The sequence below is a fragment of the Prionailurus viverrinus genome, chromosome E3 (assembly GCF_022837055.1).
Source record: "Prionailurus viverrinus isolate Anna chromosome E3, UM_Priviv_1.0, whole genome shotgun sequence".
NCBI classification, from domain to species: Eukaryota; Metazoa; Chordata; class Mammalia; order Carnivora; family Felidae; genus Prionailurus; species Prionailurus viverrinus.
Genome location: NC_062576.1, coordinates 18803426 through 18826349, shown reverse-complemented (window position 1 = coordinate 18826349; position 22924 = coordinate 18803426). Strand labels below are relative to the sequence as shown.

At 46.7% G+C, this 22924-nt stretch overlaps 1 protein-coding gene across 1 annotated transcript in view; it reads left to right on the top strand.

Moving 5' to 3' along the window:
- Nucleotides 1–22924, top strand: part of LOC125154806 (uncharacterized) — a 520558-nt gene that overhangs the window by 300144 nt on the left and 197490 nt on the right. Inside the window, exons 8-9 of the mRNA XM_047839458.1 lie at nt 2693–2732; nt 5928–6088. Of these exons, the coding sequence (XP_047695414.1) occupies nt 2693–2732; nt 5928–6088 (201 nt within the window). The remainder of the gene's footprint in view (nt 1–2692; nt 2733–5927; nt 6089–22924) is intronic.

Here is a 22924-nt window from a genome sequence, read left to right as displayed (position 1 = left end):
CCCGATTTCAAACTCCTTGATCCTTGAACAACGTGGGTTTGAATTGCATGGGCCCACGTATATGCAGATTTTTTACAGTACAATACTGTAGATGTATTTTCTCTTCCATACAATTTGCTTAATAACATTTTCTTTCTAGGGGTGCCTGGCTGGCTCAGTCGGTTAAGCGTCCAACTTCGACTCAGGTCATGGTCTCGCAGTTCGTGAGTTCGAGCCCCGCATTGGGCTCTGTGCTAACAGCTCAGAGTCTGAAGCCTGGTTTGGATTCTGTCTCCCTCTCTCTGTCCCTCACCTGCGCTCTCTCTCTCTCTCTCTCTCTCTCTCTCTCTCTCTCTCTCAAAAGTAAATAAACATTAAAAAAGTTTAAAAAGTAATTACATTTTTTTAAATTTTTTATTTTAATTAAAAAAAACATTTTTTTTAACGTTTATTTATTTTTGAGACAGAGAGAGACAGAGCATGAACGGGGGAGGGTCAGAGAGAGGGAGACACAGAATCCGAAACAGGTTCCAGGCTCCGAGCTGTCAGCACGGAGCCCGATGTGGGGCTTGAACTCACGGACCGCGAGATCATGACCTGAGCTGAAGTCGGCCGCTCAACCGACTGAGCTACCCAGGCGCCCCAGTAATTACATTTTCTAACTTTCTTTATTGTAAGAATACATGAAACAATGCACATAACATACAATACATATTAACCAACTATTTATGTTCTCAGTGATGTTTGTGGTCAACAGTAGCTACTAGTAGTTAAATTTTCAGGGAGTTAAAAGTTATGTGCCAAGTTTTCACTGCACAGGGTCAACACCCCTAACTCCTATATTGGTCAAGGATCGGCTGTATATTACAAAGCAGTAGTCATCAAAATAGGATGGTATTGGCATAAAAAAGATACATAAATGGAACAGACTAGAAAGCCCAGAAATAAATCTGATTAAGAAGAGATATTGGATCTCTTTCTAAAATTAATTTTATCAGTGTAATATGTGGCTGAGTGTCCATAAAGGCGGGAAACATAGTGTCCACTTATTTTCAAGCTGTATGTTAACATTTTCGTATAATATGTTCCACATAGATTTCAGTCTCCAGATACCTTTTTAGGTAAAGTACCTCTATATTGAAAGCAAAGGGTCTAGTTGGTAAAATGAAAAAAAGGATAATAAATACATTGATTTGCTTTCTAATCAAATGACTTGATTACAGGGGTGTCCAATGACTCGACTTAAATCACTGGTTGAACCAGAAGTCCCACTATGGCACCTCGAGTGCCATCATTCTGGGTATTACGTACAGCAACAGTGCTGCCCCTTTGGGCTGCAGAGGAGTCCTCGGAAAGTACCGTGATCTGGCAACTGAGGCTCGAGCAACTCAGGCTGTTCCTCTGCCGATCGATGGCCGCCAGGTCGGCTTTCTGGAAAGGTCTACCTAGCTAATAATAATTGGAAAGCATGAGTGGGAGAGAGCTGTGAAAATACTTTGATACTTTGTTTCTTTTTAAAGTAAAGATGAGATGCCTGAAGGAAGGAATACTCAGTTGTTACTATTTGTGTGTGTAGTATTGAATCACGTTCCTGGATTTGTGACAAACTTGTTTCAGTAAGGCTGTCAAGCTCAGAAATGATCGTTTTAGGAACTGAAGGTTCAGCTTCTCTACAGCGGTCTTTATTTATTTTTTTAATGTATTTTAAGTAGGCTCCATGCCCAATGTGGGGCTCAAACTCATGACCCCCAGATCTAGAGTTGCACATTCTACTGACTGAGCCAGCGAGGCGCCTCTAGAGCAGTCTTTTCTCCAGGGGTGGCCTGTGGGTCTCGGCCATGGAATTCTGGGAGGAGAGGGCCTCTTAAAGAAGCAGGATCTTGGGGCGCCTGGGTGGCGCAGTCAGTTAAGCGTCCGACTTCAGCCAGGTCACGATCTCGCGGTCCGGGAGTTCGAGCCCCGCGTCAGGCTCTGGGCTGATGGCTCATAGCCTGGAGCCTGTTTCCGATTCTGTGTCTCCCTCTCTCTCTGCCCTTCCCCTGTTCATACTCTGTCTCTCTCTGTCCCAAAAATACATAAACGTTGAAAAAAAAAATTTTTTTAATAAAAATAAAAAAAAATAATAAAGAAGCAGGATCTTGTTCCAGACCTGCTTTTGAACAGAGGTGAGGCCTGGAAACTGGCATGTTAAATCCGCACACTCCCCACCCTCGTGATTCTATACACGCCCAGGTCTGGGAGCCCCTGGTCTTGAGGCTTTGTTCTTGTGTGGGGTTGCTATTCTTTGCAGACATTTGTTTGCTGGTTTTTTTCTTTGGTTTTGGTCAAGGAGCCCTCTGATGTCAACATTGGTGGAATTTCTCCCCACGTTATCATTCATTTCTGCCTGTTTTGTTTAGTTTTTATTTTTTTGTTTTAGAGAGAGAGAGCATGCATACACAAGCGGGGAACGGGGGGAGACAGGGACCGAGGGAGACAGAGAGAACCCCAAGCAGACGCCACCCTGCACACAGAGCCCGACGTGGGGTTTGATCCCACGACCCTGGATCATGACCTGAGCTGAAGTCAAGAGTTGAGCGCTCAACCCACCGAGCCACCCAGGCGTCCGTCCCTAGCTGTGTTGTTTTAAACTCTGGGATAGTAACTATTAAATTTCACGAGTTCCTTTGCATTTCTGGATTTCTGACTCTGAGCTTTTCATTTTTCCCCACAGAGCTGAGAAAACAGAAGTCCTCAGTGAAGATCTGTTACAGGTAACAAAATAAAATCTTCTTAAAGTGCTTTGCTTAAAGAGGAAAACAAAACAAAGCCTCATCGGCGAGAACTGAAGCAGATCTGTGTCCGTACGTCTGTATGTATGATCTGAGACACGATGAGACTGATCGGCCTGGTCCCGAGCAGGAAAGAAAAGCAGTTGGGTTGCACGGTGATGAAAAGGGGATCTGGAACTTCGGTGTCATGTTGTGAAGTTCAGATGGGGCTGTCCTGCTTTCAAGTGCCAGGTGTCGGGGTGGGGTGGGGGAGGCGCTGGCTGGCCTGGCCGGTCCACCGGCACTGCAGCCTGGTCACGGGTCCCTGGCAGGCTGCGGGCCTGTCGCTCGCTGCTGTGACGGTGTCCTTGATGGGACAGGCCCTGCCAGCAACAGCCTAGAGTTTCCACTTCTTGCCTCTCATGCTATCATCCTCCACTTCTGGGCTGAGTTGGCTCCTGAAGGACTTAGAGTCTCAGTGACGGTGACCAGACCTGTCAGAACCACCCTGAGGCCCTGAGGTGGCCTGTTACCAGCCTGGACTTTTCTGCCCTGCAGGAGGGATATTTCCTGCAGGGACCTCGGCCGGGGCCACCGCACTTCGTCTCTCACAGGCTTCCCTAACTTTGGGGCTGGGGGTTTCTTCCAGAAGGCCTGGGACCCTTTGTACACATCCCTTCACTCGGCCTCAACCCCGTTCCGTCTCCGCCCACCCCACAGCACGCCGGGAAAGACAGAACCCTTCTGCACTGAGGTTTCTCTTAAGCCTCCTTGCTTGTGTCCTTGCTTCTCGTTCCATGACCTTCGGCAGGTCTTTTCACCTGAGCCCCTGAAGACCAGCAGTCTGCTCCCGGGTGACTTTCTGTCTCTTCCCACAGACAGGAGCTGGCATAGCTTAGAAAAATGGTGCCATGCCAGCCCATGTCAGAACATCCTTCTAAATTATGACAGCCACCTGCAGGTAGAAGATTCTGAGAGCACGTTTTTTTTGTTGTTGTTCTTTTTGGGGACCAGAAATTTTTATTAAGAGTAGGAGGGTTTTTTTTTTTTAAGAATTATTAATCATATTCATTTTTTTTTAATTTTTCTTTTTAATGTTTATTTTATTTTTGAGAGAGAGAGAGAGAGAGAGAGAATGTGAGCAGGGGAGGAGCAGAGAGAGAGGGAGACACAGAATCTGAAGCAGGCTCCAGGCTCTGAGCTGCCAGCACACAGCCCAATATGGGGCTTGAACTCCTGAACCGTGAATTCATGAGCTGAGCCAAAACTGGACACTTAACCAACTGAGCCACCCAGGAGCCCTGACAGTCTTATTCTTAGTAATATTTCCTCATTGGCTTTTATCGTATATTTCAGCTTCACTTTCAGACTTTCAGAAATGTTGCTTGGGCTCGATAACCTTTAACTAGACTAGGTTTCACATCAGTGTTCTCTCTCCCACATCCCACGTTAGTACTAAATATGCACAACCTCCTTGAACCCTTGAAGCCCCAAGCCTTGCAGGCAGTTTGAGGACTGCAGAATTCCCACAGGAGGCAGGTGGCAACTGTCTGCTCCTGTCCTTTCTTAGAACATCCACGGGGGCCTCAAGAGTTTGCCAGTTTCAAGGAACGCCTTGTTTCATCATGCAGATGCTTACCCCCCCCCCCCCCCCACTTCCCCCTCAGTCAGCAGAGAGCCTGATGCAGGGCTCAAACTCATGGACCGCAAGATCGTGACCTGAGCCGAAGTCAGATGCTTAACTGACAGAGCCACCCAGGCGCCCTCCTTTTTTTTTTTTTTTTTTTTCCAAGTAGGCCCCACACCCAATGTGGGGCTTGAACTCACGACCCTGAGATCCAGAGTCAGTTGCATGCTCTACCGACTGAGCCAGCCAGGTGCCCCCCCCACCCCGCATTTACAATGTACACCCTTTCACTCAGTAGTTCTGCCTTTAAGAGTTTACCCTGTATGTACAAAGATGTACATTCCAGAATATTGACTGCAGCCTCACAGCTGCATCATAGCTGTAACCGAGGAGAGCTGGGTTCAAGAGGTTAGGGCGCACTCACACAACTGGAGGATATGCAGCTATCTGAAAGAACGCGATGGGTCTGTGTGCACCGACCTGGAACAGTCTCTATGGCTCACTGTGGAATTCGAAAAGCAAACTGTAGAGTAAATAACGTGCAGAGTGCGCTGCTATCTACGTAAAGAGCAAGTGGGGGACATACGTGCTCCACATGCATAGCTCACTTCTGGAAGACACAGGCAAGGGCACTTGTCTCTTGAGAGAAGGTGGTAGACTCGTGGTGAGGGGAGCAGGATGGAAGGGTTGGTCTTTGTACTCCACACTGTCGTCTTCTGTTTTGTTTTATCATGTGCTTGTATGAGTTTTTTCAAAAGAGCATTTTTTTTTTTAATTTTTTTTTTTCAACGTTTTTTATTTATTTTTGGGACAGAGAGAGACAGAGCATGAACGGGGGAGGGGCAGAGAGAGAGGGAGACACCGAATCGGAAACAGGCTCCAGGCTCCGAGCCATCAGCCCAGAGCCTGACGCGGGGCTCGAACTCACAGACCGCGAGATCGTGACCTGGCTGAAGTCGGACGCCTAACCGACTGCGCCACCCAGGCGCCCCTCAAAAGAGCATTTAAATAGAAGCTTTAAAATATACACACAAAGAGGCGCCTGGGTGGCTCGGTCAGTTAAGCGTCCGGCTCTTGATTTTGGCTCAGGTCACGACCTCACAGTTCATGGGTTCAAGGCCCTCACCTCGGACTCTGCACAGACATCATAGAGCCGGCTTGGGATTCTCTCCCTCCCTCCCTCTCTCGCTGCCCCTTCCCCACTCGCGCACTCTCTCATAAAATAAAAATAAAATCAAAGAAAAAATCTGCAGGCAGACTTTTCCCCCTCAGAAGCCCTTGGGCAATGTCATCTCCCTCCTCCAAAACACAGGGATTGTGCAGAATTGCCACCGCACAGGGTGCTCTGGGAGTGCGTGCGACAGTTGTGACTGCTCGTTTTGACCAAAATAACCTGCTCGGGCACAAACTCTATCTCCGTTAGTGGCTAATGAGTTCCTCTCAAGGTGCTATGGTTTAGCCTGTATTAGCAGATTAACATGGTTCAAAATATATCTAGTGAGGGTTGGAGGCTTGAGGTTTGTTTTGTGTTTGTGTTTACATTAAAGACAGTTATGCCTTTAATCAATCAGAATTGTTCGCCGTGAAACTAAACTCCCGCCAGTCCGCACCTGCTCGCTTCAGCCTGAGGCAGTCTGCTGTACGCTTCCATCACGTCGACGGCTGATGCTGTTTCCCACCCATTCGACAGGAGCCGTTCTTTCTAGAATGTGCAGCGGAGAGAATAGGCAAGGTACGAGGCACTGTTGCACAAATCCAAGGCACTCTTGGAGCACATGAGAACTTGTCTCAGATGACTCCTTTTTCAAAAGCCCGTCCCAGCCCCCATCTTTCTTCTTTATCTTTTCCAATTTTCTACACCGAACATGCATTGTTATCATGGGAGAGAAGTCACTAATGTATATTTAAAGAGAAATAAAGGAAGGAACTCCTCCGTGAGCAAGAGTGTTTGAATGCGTTCGAGGGGTAAGGTGACATAGCTCACCTATTTAATGGGGGCAGGGGTGGGTGGTGTCTCTTCAGCAAAAAAAAAGAAAAAACCAAACAAACTAAAAAACAATAAATAAAAGATATTTAAAGTCTCTATTACAGATTCTAAGAAACGTAAGGGATGTGTCAAGTACAAAGTTTGGACCGTGTTTGGATCCTGTTTCAAACACACCACCTATAGAATTTTTTTCTGTTTTTTTTTTTTTAAACAACTGGGGAAATCCAAACACGGACTGTGGAGTAGGTGCTATGGAGGAGTTTCGGCTGATGTGTGAGGTTCAATAATGATGTTCCCATTATCCCGGGGTGGGGGAAGAAAATGCTTACTGGTAGGAGATTCACATGGAAGTATTTATGGGGGTAATGCTATACTCTCTGGATGTGCCTTAAAATATTCCAGTGACCACACTGACGAGAAATGGGGATAAATAAAACAATATTGAAAGATGTGACTCACCAAAGTTGGCTGATGGGACATGGGTTTTCGTCCTACCGTGCCCTCTACTTTCATGTTGTTTGAAAATATGCATACTGAAAACTTGGAATAATAGGGTATGGGAAATGTGAATGTGTATTTTCCAAACCAAGACGGCGGCCCAGGTCTTGGACTTCTTTAGCGTGACGAACCAGTGGGCCACGTGGAACCTCAGCTGCCTGTTCAGGTGGGCACTCGACAGGGCTTCTCACATTCTCTGATCTGAGAAGGGAGTGTGCCCTTCCCTGGGGGGTTAAGGGTACCAAAGGATGTCCCCGCCCTGCTCTCCGACCCGTGACTCTTAACGGCTTGCGGGTCTCCACTCCCGCCAGGTCACACTGTCGCCTCCGCAGGTTTTCGATCGCGATCTGTCCGAACCGGTCGTCCGTGTTCACCTGGGAAGGGAAAGAGGAGGCTGGGCAATGCCAGAAGGGCTTCTCGAATACGCAAAATCAGACAACAGTATTCTGTTTCTGAGCCGTCAAGGCCGATGTTTGCTAATAGCCAGTGCAGTCAGCGGAGTCGGGTGCAGGCACGGCACGCAGGGCCGATGAGAGCGTCGTCTGCTGCCACCCTTGCGGGGCAACCGGGCAGTTTGCGCTCGGCCTGGGAGCTGGTCAGACCACTGACCGGCTGCTCCACAGGTAGACTCCCACGTGCACACCAGGTGCAAGAGGGTTTACTCCGCAGTATGATGTGTAACGGGCCCTATGACGGAAAGGACTCACATGCCCATCCGCTGGGGTTAAAGCAGCTGTGGCATGGTCGTTTAATGAAATATTGCATTGCCATGAAAACAGCAAGAGGACATCCAAGTAGAGGTAGGTACAGATGTGGACACACATACAGACACAGATACAGATGTGGAATGATTCTCAGATAACAGACTGTCGAAAAGTACAGTACAGAGGGATGTGCATAACATGCTCCTGTCTGCCCTTAAGAAAAAAAAAATCTCGGGGCACCTGGGTGGCGCAGTCGGTTAAGCGTCCGACTTCAGCCAGGTCACGATCTTGCGGTCCGGGAGTTCGAGCCCCGCGTCAGGCTCTGGGCTGATGGCTCAGAGCCTGGAGCCTGTTTCCGATTCTGTGTCTCCCTCTCTCTCTGCCCCTCGCCCGTTCCTGCTCTCTGTCTCTCTCTCCCAAAAATAAATAAACGTTGAAAAAAAAAAAATCTCTAGCTACATTTATATATGCACAGAATAATTCTGGAATCTGGCAGTGTTGCTTCCCAGGTTGGAGGACTCACTAAGGTCCAGTGTAGAAGAGAGACTTACCTTTCCCTGCATACCCTTGTACTATTTGATTTTTTTTTTGAAGTTTTGCTTGTGGTGTTACTTATCTAATGAGAAACCACTTAAAACCCCCTTCTTACAATGTTTATTCGTTTTCGAGAGAGACAGAGCATGAACGAGGGGAGGGGCAGGGAGAGAGGGAACCACAGAATCCGAAGCAGGCTCCAGGCTCCGAGCTGTGAGCCCAGAGATCGACGTGAGGCTCGAACTCATGAGTCGTGAGATCATGACCTGAGCCAAAACCAGATGCTTAGCTGACTGAGCCACCCATGTGCCCCCCATTTACCACTTCAAAAAAACCATTAACGTATCTATACGCACAAATGTCACAAAACGTACGTAATACACTGCGCACTATTCTTATTTTGTCCCAAAACGTCAACAGTTTACTAGACGAAATGATTCCCAGAGCTCCTGTGACAACGGTGGCAGGCAAGAAGCAGCATCCCTCTCTCTCGGTGGACGTGTGAGGCTTACGTGGCACGGATGGTCACACTGGGTGCCTGTGAGCACCTGCTCCGTCGTCTTCCTGCCTGGGTCTGAATCCTGGCCTGAAACTTACCAGCCGTGAGGCCGTGCGGCCGTGGGCAGCAAGTTGTCCAATCCCTCTGTGCTTCGGTCCCCTCACCGGCCACACCCGCCACACCCCGGTTACTGTGACAAGTCGGTTAATACAGGTCACACTCATGGAAGGTGCCTGCTATATAGCAAGCAACTTCTACAAGTTGGCTACCCTTATTATATCAGTACTGAAATCTGCATCACTCAGGGCACCTCGGTCGGTAAGCCACCGACTCTTGATTTTTGGCTCAGGTCATGATCTCACAGTTTGTGGGTTTGAGCCCCGCACTGGGCTCTGTGCTGACAGCATGGAACCTGCTTGGGATTCTGTGTCTCTACCCCTCCCCTGCTCGCTCGCTCTCTAAAAAATAAATAAATATTAAAAAAAAATTTTTTTTCATCATTCATATGGTTTTTGTCATTTTAAAATACTGATTAGAAATCACGGAAGGCATGGGAGCAATTAGTACACCTGAGGAGGCTGATGGTTTGCATTTGTTAGGATATTGCTGAATTAAGTAAAAACGGACACATCCCCAGGCTTGCTCCCAAGTGACTGGGTCCGTGGTCAAGATTCACTTTATCCACCATTGCTATATGATGTTGAATAAGAGAATGCACGAATGAAACAAGGTGAACAGAGCAGGGTGAACACCCACAATGTGTGAAAACAAAGCAGAATTCAGGGGCACCTACGTGGCTCAGTCGGTTAAGCGGCCGACTTCGGCTCAGGTCACGATCTCACAGTTCGTGAGTTTGAGCCCCGCGTCGGGCTCTGTGCTGACGGTTCAGAGCCTGGAGCCTGTTTCAGATCCTGTGTCTCCCTCTCCCTCTATCCCTGCCCTGCTCGCACCCTCTCTCTCTCTCTCTCAAAAATAAACAAACGCTAAAAAAAATAAGATAAATTTAAAAAAGAAAGCAAGCAGAATTCATTTTCCCCAGTCCTGGTATCCTGCAAGCAAAGACAGATTCCCCGGACTTACAGAAGCCAGATGAGGCCAGCTACCACTATGTCCACTCACCAGGACTGAAGACTGAGTCTGAGGAATGCCCCCAGTTACACAGAGGGAAGGAAGAAAACTCCACCGAGAACCACCTCTACGGGAATGTGGCCTGGAGCATGAAGGGGTGAGAAAGTCAACCAAGGTCTAGCCTTAGATCTGTCCATAATTATGTGACACGGGGCGAAGCCTTTACTGCTCTCATCCGTAATGGAATTTAAAAATAAAATGAGATGAAAAAAATAAAATCAATAAACTTAAAATGAAATTAGCCACCACGTATTCAGTCACGTGCCCCCCCCCACTACACATCATCTCATGAACTCCCATAATAGTCCAGAGAAGTTATCCCTTTAGAAACAAAGCCCTGGCGGGGGCACCGGGGTGGTTCAGTTACTTGAGCGTCCATCCCACCCATATTTCGGCTCAAGTCATGATCTCACAGTTCGTGGGATCAAGCCCCGCGTCAGGCTCCAGGCTGCCAGCGCAGAGCCTGCTTGGGATTCTCTCCACCCACCCCCACCCCCACCCCCACCCCGCTCCTTCCCTGCTCATGCTCTCTCTCAAAATAAGTAGAGAACTTTAAAAACAAATTGAAAACAAAAACAAGGACCTGGGGCTCAGAAAGATCCAAATAACAGCTAATAACCTGCTCAGCAGCCGGGCAATCCTGAAAACGCTCCTGTACAAATTAACTCGCTTACTCCTCACTACACCCTATTAACGTCGAGACTGTTATTATTCTCATTTTCCTGATAAAGAGACGGCACGGAGAGGTTATGAAACTTGTCCAGGTCACACAGCTAGGCAATCTACCTCCAGAGCATGGACTCCCAACCACCCTACAATTCTGCCTAAGGGCACCCGGCCAATCATAAGAGCCAGGGCCAGGACTCGGACCCACGCTGAGTATTTCCAAAGCTCTAAAACAGAACTCTTCCCACCAGATCAGAGGAGAAAAACAGGCAACCAGCGGGCCAAACTCGGGGATCTTACAAATTAGGAATTTTACAGTAAAATTCTACACTGTAACTTCTCCTGAAAAATTGGGGGCTCTCAACTCCAGGCTCCCATGTCCACATTGGAACAAGGTGGCACTGAGCAGGGGTGAACTGTAGTTCACCAGAGTCCCCAGCACTCCTGTCTGCCTTACACCTGGCCAACTTCCCCCACTGCATCACCTGCCTGCCTCGGAAGGGATCAGGGTTCGCTACCCTGACACCCATATGTTAGCCAAAATTCCTTCCATCGCGATCTATGACTCTGTAATTAATACAACGGTAAATGTGAACTTTACAAAGTTTTTGTAAAGACCAAGAGAGAAGTTCCAAAAACCCTGGCTGCGAGTTTGCAGGAAGTTAAGAAATCAGGAACGCTGGGAATTGCTAGAATCGATTAAAAAGGAGATGTGTGTGTGGCCAGAGGTGGAAGGAAAAGAGTGAGTGGAAATTTATACTGAGGTTGCTCAGGGTTAGCCAGCACGCGAACGCATACAGCACGCAGAGGTCTTGAGCTTCCTTTTACCTGTTCATGGTTTATGAACATAGCTGTCTCAAAACCGTTAGCTGCCCACTTGAGAAGGTTGGCCGACTGCTCCGGAGTCATGTAAACCAGCACTCGTTCCGTTATCAGCAGTGTTGGCAACTTCAGAGAAGAAAAAGGCACATAAGTATGTATTCATCAAATCGGGACTCTAACGGCAGCCACGGATGGTGCTGGCAGGGCAGGAAAACCCTGGGGTGCACGCCGCAGGAAGAGGAGAAGCCCCGAATAGCGCGTCAACTATCAGGGCGTTAAGAGGTGGAGAGCCCTGTTGTGACCCAAAGTTTCAGACCGTAACAACGTGAGCACTGAGCAAGGTTTTGTCTGGCTTGCTCCAAATTCTCCCCCGGCATGCCCGCACATGGTGACAGGGTGGCCCTGCAGACCCCTTGCTCCGAGGTAGTCTAGTTCCCTTCCCCTGGAATCTGGGTTAGGCCTGTAACTTGCTGTGGCCAACACAACAGTAGCAAACACGACGCAAGCGGAAGCTGAAAATCACTTGCACGCTGGCCCTTGCCCTCTTGCTCAGAAGCCTGAACCAGTGTGGCAATGAACCCAAGCTGGCTTGCTATCGGAGGGGAGGCCCTGTGCGTGAGAATGAGGCATCCGCATAGGAGGGAACCCCAGGGGATCTCAGCTACAGGAGTGAACCCCAGGGAACCTCAGCGGCAGCCGGCTCCAGTGGAAGAACCGCCCAGCTAAGCCCAGTCCAAATGGTCAACTCACACAATCCCGAGCAACTTGTGAACTGCTCTGAATTGTGAGTTGTTCGAGACCGCTGAGGCTGCAGAGATTTTGGTACACGTCAAAAGCTGACTGATAAAATGCAGAAATACTGCTGTCCCTTCAACAGAATCTAATTCTTCTTACACAGAGTTTTATCATCAAGAATTAAAAACAACACCAACCATCTTCAGCAAATGACACACTAGTATGCGGTCTGAGTTACCAGACCCGGAGTAACGAACAAATTACGAAAGAGGAAAAGCAATCAACTCCTACAGAAATCTCTAAAAGCCTTACATGTTGGAAGGGAGCACAGGCAGCCCTAAATTATGTGAGCTCTGCTGATTTATTCCTGCTCCTTCTGACTCCTTTACTGTCCTCCTCCTTCTCTGCCCCTTTACGCTGCTGTTCCTCATGGCTGGTTGCTAGTTTTCTCACAAAGCAAGTAGGTTATTTTTGCCTATTTGTATTGGCGGGGAATTTCAAAACAAGTAAATTGTCTGAACTGAAAATACCCAAGAAATTTGCTGGAAAGAACATCGTGTACGCTAGTGTCAGAATGTAACCCATGCAGCTAGACTCAGTGCCTGGACTCATGATCACCAGAGAGAAAGGCTACCCACAAATGCTGCTGGCTTTGACCTGACAGTCCCAACTATCCACTGTTACTGTTTATCAGGATTTCCTTTTTTTTTTTTTTCTTTTTTTGACAAGGAAATGTGGTATAACTCAAGTGACTTAAAAATATACATCCAGGGGTGCCCGGGTGGCTCAGTCGGTTAAGCATCCAACTTCAGCTCAAGTCATAATCTCACAGTCCATGGGTTCGAGCCCCACATCGGGCTCTGCTCACCGCTCAGAGCCTGGAGCCTGCTTCGGATTCCGTGTCTCCCTTTCTCTCTGCTCCTCCACGGCTCGTGCTCGCACTCTCTCTCAAAAATAAATAAACACTAAAAGAAATTAAAAATATATATCCAGGTGCGCCTGGGTACCTCAGTCAGTTGAGCATCTGACTCTGGATTTCGGCTCAGGTCATGATCCCAGGGTTATGGGATTGAGCCCTGTGTTGCGCTGCATGCTGAGCATGCAGCCTGCTTGGGATCTTATCTCTCTCTCTCTCGTTTCTTCTACCCCTCTCCCTGACTTGCACATGCTCTCTTTCTCTCTCTCTAAAATAAAAATATATGTATGTGTATACAAATACACACACACATATATATGTATATATCTACCAATGCTCTCTGGACCCAACTGGGTCATGGTACAAAGAATGAGAGAACTAAATCCAGAGGATAGACAATGAAGTCCAAGTTGCAGATGAAGTTGAAAATCAGAAAGAAAAACATTAAAAGGAAGTTTAAAGTAAGCAATTTTTTTTTTAAACTAAGCCTAAAACCCGAGATTATATCAATAGGAACGATTAGAAAAAGTGAGTGAGTGGAAAAAAAAGTTTCAAAACCTCAATAGGTTGGTAATTAGAGAAAAACAGTTCCGAAAACGTTTTTATTGATTTAAAAAAATTTTTTAATGTTTATTTATTTTTGAGAGACAGAGCACAAGCAGGGGAGGGGCAGAGAGAGAGGGAGACACAGGATCTGAAGCAGGCTCCAGGCCTCCAGGCTCCAAGCTGTCAGCACAGAGCCTGACGCAGGGCTCGAACCCACGAACCACGAGACCATGAACTGAGCTGAAGTCGGATGCTTAACCGACTGAGCTACCCACGTGACCCTCCAAAAACCTTTTTAATGCAAAAGGCACCGACTATTACATACGGTATTACCACATGGGGGGAAGCCAGGTGGAGAAGGACACGTGGGAATTTCCTGTACAGTTTTTGCAACTTTTTTTTTACAAATTTGAATTATTTGAAAATGAAAAGTGAAACACGTTTACAGTGTAGTTAAGAGGTAGCTTCGCCAATATTAAAAACAGGATTGATACTTTTCAGAAGAGAAGTCTAAGCGAAGCAAAAACAGCCCACGGAGGAAAACACAGCACAAATGAACCCTAGAGAATTATGGATGTAATTCTAATACTTGTGTTAGCCGCTGTTCCTTATGCATTTTGTAGATCTCCATAAGTGAGGCAAACTTGCCTATCAAGAGCTCCCCTGATTAATTTTTTTTAAAGTTTATTTACTTCTGGGGCGCCTGGGTGGCGCAGTCGGTTGAGCGTCCGACTTCAGCCAGGTCACGATCTCGCGGTCCGGGAGTTCAAGCCCCGCGTCAGGCTCTGGGCTGATGGCTCGGAGCCTGGAGCCTGTTTCCGATTCTGTGTCTCCCTCTCTCTCTGCCCCTCCCCCGTTCATGCTCTGTCTCTCTCTGTCCCAAAAATAAATAAAAAACGTTGAAAAAAAAATAAAAAAATAAAGTTTATTTACTTATTTTGAGAGAGACAGAGGGCAAGCAGGGGAGGAGCAGAAAGGGAGGGAGAATTCCAAGCAGGCTCTGTCAGCACAGAGCCCAATGTGGGGCTCAATCTCATGAACCAGGACATCAGTACCTGAGCCGAAATCAGAAGTTGGATGCTTAACCAACTGAGCCACGCAGGCATCCCAAGAGCTCTCCTGATTTGTAAGTGATTATTTCCCTGGCTATTTAGCACGTTTGCCCAAATGGTGTGTTTCTACGTTCGCAGCAGGTTGCTGCTGGTTACCACTGCAACTGTAATAATCTACAGATTATAGTTTATGTGCCACTTGCTGTTCAACTGCTTTCACACGCATACTTAATATAATCTCCAAGCTGTCAGCGCAAAGCCTGACATGGGGCTGGATCTCATCAATCGTGAGATCATGACCTGAGCGGAAATCAAGAGTTGGACACTTAACCAACTGAGCCACCCAGGCACCCTGCAGTTATAGGCTTCTATACATATAATTATCTTCTCTCAAACTTTATGGTATTAGGCATCGGTACGTTATAAAAGCAATACACGTGATTCTGATGTGAAAACAGGAGAAACATTGCCTCTCAAAAACTTAGAAAACCTCCCTCATAGCCATGAAGTGATAAACATTTCAGAATTAAAAACGGAACACGGGTCTCATGCTGCACTTTCAGCTGACCTTATTTCGCATTCGCATGAAATCACAAACGCGTAACAGGTTAAAACAAGATCTCACTGTAGATTCATGTTGCATTTCTTTAGCTTCTCTTCGAGTTCAGGTAAATCTCGGAGATCTGCTCCAATAATGGCATAGCTCTTTGAATCCACAGGTGTCCATCTGGAAAGCGATTATCATTTCAACAGAAATTCATCCAGAGTTGATCATTTCAATGGATCTTTTTTTCAAAATTAAATTATTTTTTCTCCAATACAGAAATACATGTCCCACCGCAAAAAGGAAAAAAAAGTCAGGAAGGAGGAGGGTGGAATGAACGAAAATCACATCGTCCAACTAGTAATGTTTTCGTATAGAACGTTCCAGTCTTTCTTCTATACATACAACATAAACCCATACACACAACATAAGCACGTTTTCTGTCACACAAATACGTACACACACATCACACAGGAAAAAGAAAACAGGGCCAATTCTTCTTTTGAAAACTGCTTTTCCTACTTAACAGTAATATCGATGACATCATCGTCTGTAATGATTTCCCAGCATTCCATCAGTGGATAAAACGACTTACTCAGCCGAGCCCTCACGATTAGGCCTGTGGTATCTCCAAATTTTCTCCATCTGAGGCAGTGCGATGAGCATCTTTGTATAGACCTCATGAAGCACCTGTCCGGTTAAGTAGGTCTCTAGGAGTAGAATTAGGAGGTCAAAGGGTGACCTATTTATTGGTACCGATCGGCTGGCCACTCTCTAAATGTCGTGCCAATTTGTGAGACACTATGTTTAAAAGAAAATAGCTTCTAAAGTATTTACAGATACAATGATAACATTTGCTTGACAATACTCCCACAGAGATCGGACAGCATGGTTTCTATAGTGGTTCTGGAGCTTTGGCAGTCATCAGAATCACCTGGCGGGCTTGTTAAAACAGACTGATGGCTTCTACCCCCCGGGTTTCTGATGTAGCAGATCTTCCAGAAGTAGACATTTTCTCAAACTCTTTCAAAAGCTAGACATCTGTATTTCCAACAAATGCTCCGCAGTGGTGATGTCACTAGTCCAGGACTACACTTTTAGAACCACTGGTACGGATGAAATTGGCCACAGTTAAAAGTTCAGTGATGGGTACGTGGAGGTTCATTTACTTATTTATTTTGAGAGATGGGGGGGGGGAGGGAGGGAGAGTGGAGTAAGGGTGGAGAAAGAGGGAGAGAAAGAATCCCAAGCTCTGTGCTAATAGCACAGAGTCCAGTGCAGGGCTCAAACTCATGAACTGTGAGATCCTGACCTGAGCCCAAATCAAGACTTGGCCATTTGACTGACTGAGCCACCCAGACGTCCCCCTTGATTTACTCATTCGGACTGACTTTTCATTGTGTGCCCATTTAGATACTTTTAAGTTTCACCTCATGCATATTTCAGCTTTAAGAAATGATCAATTTCAAGATGCGTATTTTTTCTCAGTTTCACATTTCTGAAATGAGGATGCATCAGTCAATAACGTTTCGGTTTAACTTATCAGCACCTTTTCTTTCCTGACGGTAAATAAATAGTGCGATTCTTGCAATCACAGCCTCAAAGGTTTAATGAAATAGGGCAATTTTTCAATGAAAATGTGTCAGTGTTATCATCGCCTATCACTTTTCTCAAATTTTCACTCACGTGTATTTTCATTAATTATTATTTCAACTGTCCCTCTCCCAGTATGATGGCAAGATCAAAACCTATCCAGGCCAGGACTAGAAAATTTGCCTACACGAGACACAAACCCAGAGTTAAAAACCAAGTGAAAGGCTAAGAAAGAAATCTGCCAATCAACAGTTGACGAGGGATTTACATCAAAGAACACTGCTTTATGTTGTAAAGGATTCCTATAAATTGAAAAGAAAATGAAACAACGCAACTGGAAAATATATGAGCAAAGGAAATTTACAAAGAAATCCCACAGGCCAACAGAAGGAAGGAAGGGTACTCCGTTTCACTAGCACGTTCAAAGTTATAAAAAATTTAAAACAAACAAAAAAAGTTACAAAAAATTTTTTAATTCATAGATTTGGCAGACAGGAATTTTTTAAAATGGTAGTAGCCAGTGTTAGTGAGGGTGTAGAGAAAGAGAACCCTCATCTACTCTAGTGAAAATACAAATGAGTCGAAAGGGTCTTGAAGCACGGCTTGGCAGTAGCTATTAGAATTCATAAGGTACAATTTTTTGAACCGGCAATTCCTGCAAATATGCACATATAACTAGGCTTTCTACAAAACTGTTTCACAGGAAACCATAAAGAAGGCGGCAATCTAAAGGACCATCAGTAGCGAATACGTTAAGTAAAATGGAATTTCCATGCAGAGGAGTACTACGAAGTCACCAGAAGTAACGAGGTAGATCTAATATGGCAACATGAAGACAGCCGTGATTCACTAGGATGCACGAAGAACAAGTTTCAAAACAGTACGTGTAAATGATTCGCTTTACTAAAATTATACATAAAACTGTATTTATTTATTTATAGAAGTATAGATTCACTCTTTCAACAAATGCATGTTGATCTACATCGTATATATTTATTTATTCAATATACGCATACATTCCTTCAACAAAAATTGACTGAACCTTTTGCGGGCCGGGCACGGGATTCTATTCACATGTGTATTTTCTTAGGCGTGATATTTACCTGCCTCTAGGTACACTGTCCATCCACAGGAGAAAACACCCTGCACGGTGGTTATCGTGGTGGGGGGAGAGATTACGCAGGGTCTTTACTTTCTACTTGACCTGTTTCTACACTGATGGGTCGAAGGCAACGCAAAGGGCTAACCCTTTCATTACAGCTAATCCTTCTGACGCAAATATTAACCAAATACACAGAAAAGTATGACGGCTACAATGTAGAGAAAGCAGATGTGCCAGCCAACGGCAAAGCCTGAGGAGGTTCTACTCAAAATTTGTACGAGGGAAACAAAGGATGGAGGAGATATTCGTTTCTGTGGGAGTCTGTTCGCTAGGAGCGTGACGAGGGCACTGTGCTGGTGTAGAGGCCTGTCTAGTTGCCTGACGTTTCCTGTGTTATCTGTGCCCACCATCTAAGGCCATCCTCTCTGAGCATGTTTTCTGACCTGAATTATTAATAAGCCCCTTGAACTTCTCTGTCAGACACACACTGAACACAATGGAACATTCTGGAAGAGTGTTTGTGATCTTAGTTTTAAAGGCTCAGAGGGGAGGAAAGAGTTGTTGGAAACACTCATACTGAAAACTTACGGGGAAAAACTGAACCCCGGGGCCAAGGACCTAACGTAACAGGTGAAGCGGGTCAGGTACGAGACAACAGTGGTCGGGATGTGCATTCCCTCTCAGCGAAGCAGCCATGTAGGAGTCAGGGTCTGAGGCTGCCGGACTGGATTTTTCCAAGGAAAAGATGTTCGGGAAAAAGCTCCTATATTGAAATGTTTGCAACTCACTGAAATGTTTTTCAAAAGATTTAAGATTGGGACCTATGGACATCTAAGAGGGGCCATACAAAAAATTGTTTCAAGTTCCTTCACAGTAAATGTGATGCAGAAGTATACACCCTGTGACCTCATGTGCACACACGCGCAGACTCAGACGTGCAGGCTCACACACACACACACACACACACACACACACCATCTTTAAAAAGAAAGGGGGAGAAAAGCAGAGAGGTAGCCCATACTGTATTACTTAGGTTAAGGGTACTTGCCAATTTGCAGTGTGTCCTCTGAATGTAATTCTATAATGGATTGTAATAAGAAAGGCTTGTGTCTATGGGAAGATGGGAAAGAGAGAGAAAGGAGTCAAGTAGCTTAGTTAGTGAAAAAACGCAAACACCCACTACCGAAATGGCCAATAGATACCGCTACTGCTCAAAGCAAGGGCGACTCCAGAGGGCCTGCTGCTTAATCACGTCTGACCCTAGGCACACACATGAAAAATTCAGTGGGTCAGCTGTCAGAGTAGGTCAGTAAGCATTACACTCCGAACCTGATGTCAAGTCACAAACTGATCATGAAACACTCAAGACGTAGAAATCGCCAAAGATAGGCTAGCGAGGGGCGCCTGGGTGGCGCAGTCGGTTAAGCGTCCGACTTCAGCTTGGTCACGATCTCGTGGTCTGTGAGTTCGAGCCCCGTGTCAGGCTCTGGGCTGATGGCTCAGAGCCTGGAGCCTGTTTCCGATTCTGTGTCTCCCTCTCTCTCTGCCCCTCCCCCGTTCATGTTCTGTCTCTCTCTGTCCCAAAAATAAATAAAAAAACGTTGAAAAAAAAAAAAAAGATAGGCTAGCGATATGTTTCCAAACGTTCCAGTGTTTTCCAAGCCATCTCTCGTTTCCTGCTTCTGCTCACTCAATTAAAAATTTTAACCATTATTAATCACAGACAACTAAACAAACCGATTCCTACTCAGACCTGACGTTCAGTACATTTCTGTGATGACTATGCTCTCCTCCAGAATGTGCAAAAAATTAGACAGCAGAGAGCCGATTTCAGTATCGCAACCACCATACACACATCTTTCACCCCAGAAACCTCCTCTAGGCTTAAGTGAGAGCCCACCTGCTCTTATTTGACTTGGTGTCCTAACAAGCTAGGTCGTATTCTGTGGCTGCACAGCGTCAGATGCCATAGCGCATCTCAAATGCACACTACGTGGGGCGCCTGGGTGGTCAGTCGAGCATCCAACTTCGTTTGGCTCAGGTCATGACCTCGCACACAGCTCGTGAGTTTGAGCCCTGCGTTGAGCTCTGTGCTGACAGCTCAGAGCCTGGAGCTTGCTTCGGATTCTGTGTCTCCCTGTCTCTGTGCCCCTCCCCAGCTTGTACTCTGTCTCCCTCTCTCAAAAATAAATAAATACTAAAAAAAAATTTTTTTTAGATAAAATGCACATTCCGTGTAATATAATCTTGTATTTGGAAAAGGGGAAAACTTGTTTCCATAGGGTAAGTTAGAAAAAAAAAACAAAACTTGAAAACTATTTCTAGCTTGTGGGAATTACACGTCTTTAAAGGACAAGGTGAAAGTTTTAATGTTTACTAAAACTTTTTTTCAATGTAAGACTTAAGATTTTGTTTAAATGACTAATTTAAAAAGAAGGGGAAGAAGTATACGTGAAAAACCACTGAGAAAATCTGACCTTGGGCTTGAGGTCGGGGTTTAAATTTCAGCTCTACCCCTTTGTCAACAGGTAACCTTATGGAAATTAGCTTAACTTCTTTGGGCTTTGGTTTCCTCAACTGCTAATAAAAGCATGTCATTCCCGAGTCGGCTCTGAGGGCTGAATGAGATCATCTGAGTGAAGCATTTCACATGGTGCTCCAAAAGCTCTCAGCAAAGATTCACAAACTCGTCATCTATAACTGCAGAATTCTTAAAACATGGACTCAGGGTGGCCCCCATACTATCTCATATATAGTAAATGGCCAATTTGGCCTCCCATTATTCATTCAAACGCTATTTACTACACATCTGCTCTGAGCCAGGCCCCTTTCTATGCTCTGGAGGTACAGAAGTAGCCGGAGCACACGTAAAAATTCAGATTATCGGAGCGCCTGGTTGGCTCACTCGGTTAAGTGTCCAACTTTGGCTCAGGTCATGATCTCACGGTTCATGAGTTCGAGCCCCACATCGGACTCTGTGCTGACAGCTTGGAGCCTGGGCCCTGCTTTGGATTCTGTCTCTCTCTCTCTCTCTCTCTCTCTCTGTGCCTCTCCCCCACTCATACTCTGTCTCCCCCTCTCTCTCTCTCAAAAATAAATTAAACATTAAAACACTTTTTTAAATTTCAGATTAAAATTAAACCACTATAGGTCATTTCTATTAAGTGTTCAGAGAATTACGTTAATGGACAGAAGAGTTGCAAGGGAGGGGATATTTCATTTTGAAGACAGTTTGGAATGGGGATCTTGGGGCCAGAAGGAAAGTGGGAAGGGGGTGAAAGAGAAGAGTCCCCTAAAATGAGGTGTCTGGCGTTCAGACTGGCCACCTCCTGAACGCTGCCCCTGAATCCTACCGGGCTCTCTCCTGTGGTCAAAGCCATACTCACTTGATGCTGTGCAGCTTTCTCGTGACTCTCACGGGAAAGTCCACTTCACAATATTTACTTGGGAGAAGATCTCAATCCTGAGGAAAAACACGCAGTAAGCTTTAGAATTATGTTTTCACTCCTACATTTACTGACCACCTTCATGTACCGAGCGAGTACTAGGCCCCGAAGAGCATCAGGGCACTTAAGGGTTTGACATCCAGGAACGATATGGGCAGAGATGTATTTTCCAGATGACTGTGGTCTCCGCGTGGGGACTGGATGGAAGACAGGAGTCAGGGGTTCACAGCTGTCCAGGGAAGAAGTCACGGGGAGCCTGAACTGGGGGAGCAGTGCCTGGGATGGAGGTGGGGGTATGTGGAGGCGCTGGGGGAGTAGGACCTGACAGAATTTTCCAAAAAGCAGATCGAGATGAATCAGAGAGGGTCAGGACACCAATGCTGACCAGCATTTGAGGGATAAAATGGAATAAAACAGCAAATATCCCGTAGCATCGCACACAGTGGGGATGAGTACTGTTTTGTGACACGTTTACTTTTTTCTGTGAGGGGACGATACAGCGGGTGGTAAAGGGCAGGTGCTCTGGAGCAGGGGACGGGGGTTCGAATCCCAGCTCCACCGCCTGTCTGCTGCGAGGCCCCAAAGTCACTCCACTCCCTGGGCCAAGTTTCCCTCCTCTGCGAAGCAGAGACAGGGACAGCACCTCACGGGGTTGTGAGGAGTAATGAGGAAATAAGGACACACAAGGGACACTCAGAACAGGGCCTGCCTTAGTAAGTGCCACGTGTGTGCCTTTATCATTGACTGTCACGGGGACAGGGCGCCGAGGTGGCTCCGTCGGTTAAGTGTCTGACATTGGCTCAGGTCATGATCTCACGGCTCGTGACTTTGAGCCCCACGTAGGGGCCAGGGCCCACTTTGGATCTTCTGTCCCCTTCTCTCTCTGCCCTTCCCCCATGGGTTCTCTCTCTCAAGTTAAATAAATAAACTTAAAAACCTTATTGACAAGGGTACTTAGAATTAGGTCTTGGCCTGGGGTGTACATTTGTCTTTACTGAGGGCTGCAGTAAAACGTGGCAGACGCGCGCGCGCGCGCGCACACACACACACACACACACACACGACCCTGCTCCCCCTTCTGCATCCCCGGACTGGTCTCCCCTTGGCCCCCTGGCCATCCTAGCACATTCTCTGTCACGTCCAACCAGTCCCTCAGCCCCGATGCGTATTCACGAACGCATTCTCTCCTCCTCAGCTCGCCAACTGCACACACTGTAAGGACACCGCTGTCTGGACTCTCAGCGACACCCTGCGTGTTGCCTGCAGCAGCTCCCGACGCCCCTGACGCTTGGGGAAAGAAACAAGGCGCTCCACAACCTGGTGACCTGCCCGGCGCCCCCCCAAAGCGCTCTTCTAACGCCTCCGTATCCACCTGTACTTACATTCCACAAGTACAGAGCCGCTTACTTAAAGTGGAAAGAAAGACCAAGAAAAAGACAATGGTTGGTGCCCAGAACCCGGTGGTGGGCCTCACAGGTGTGGGCCGGGATTAAGGAAGAGCTGGGGTGAGGATGACACCCCTCTTTCTGACTTGAGCAACTGCGCAGAACACCATTTACGTGCACAGTAACGAGCGATGGACAGCAGGGACAGAGAGGGAGCGGCCCCCCAAGACAGCATGTTGGCGGGGGAGTGGGGGGCTGCAATCACCAGCAAGCATTTTCCAGTAGGAGGTGACCTTAAGGGCAAGTGTCAGAACTGTGAGAGCCAGCTACCCCTCAGCCCTTGGAAAATCTCAGGGGATCTGGTCTGGGGGACAGAGGGGGAGGGAGGAAGGGGGAGACAGGAAGACAGAG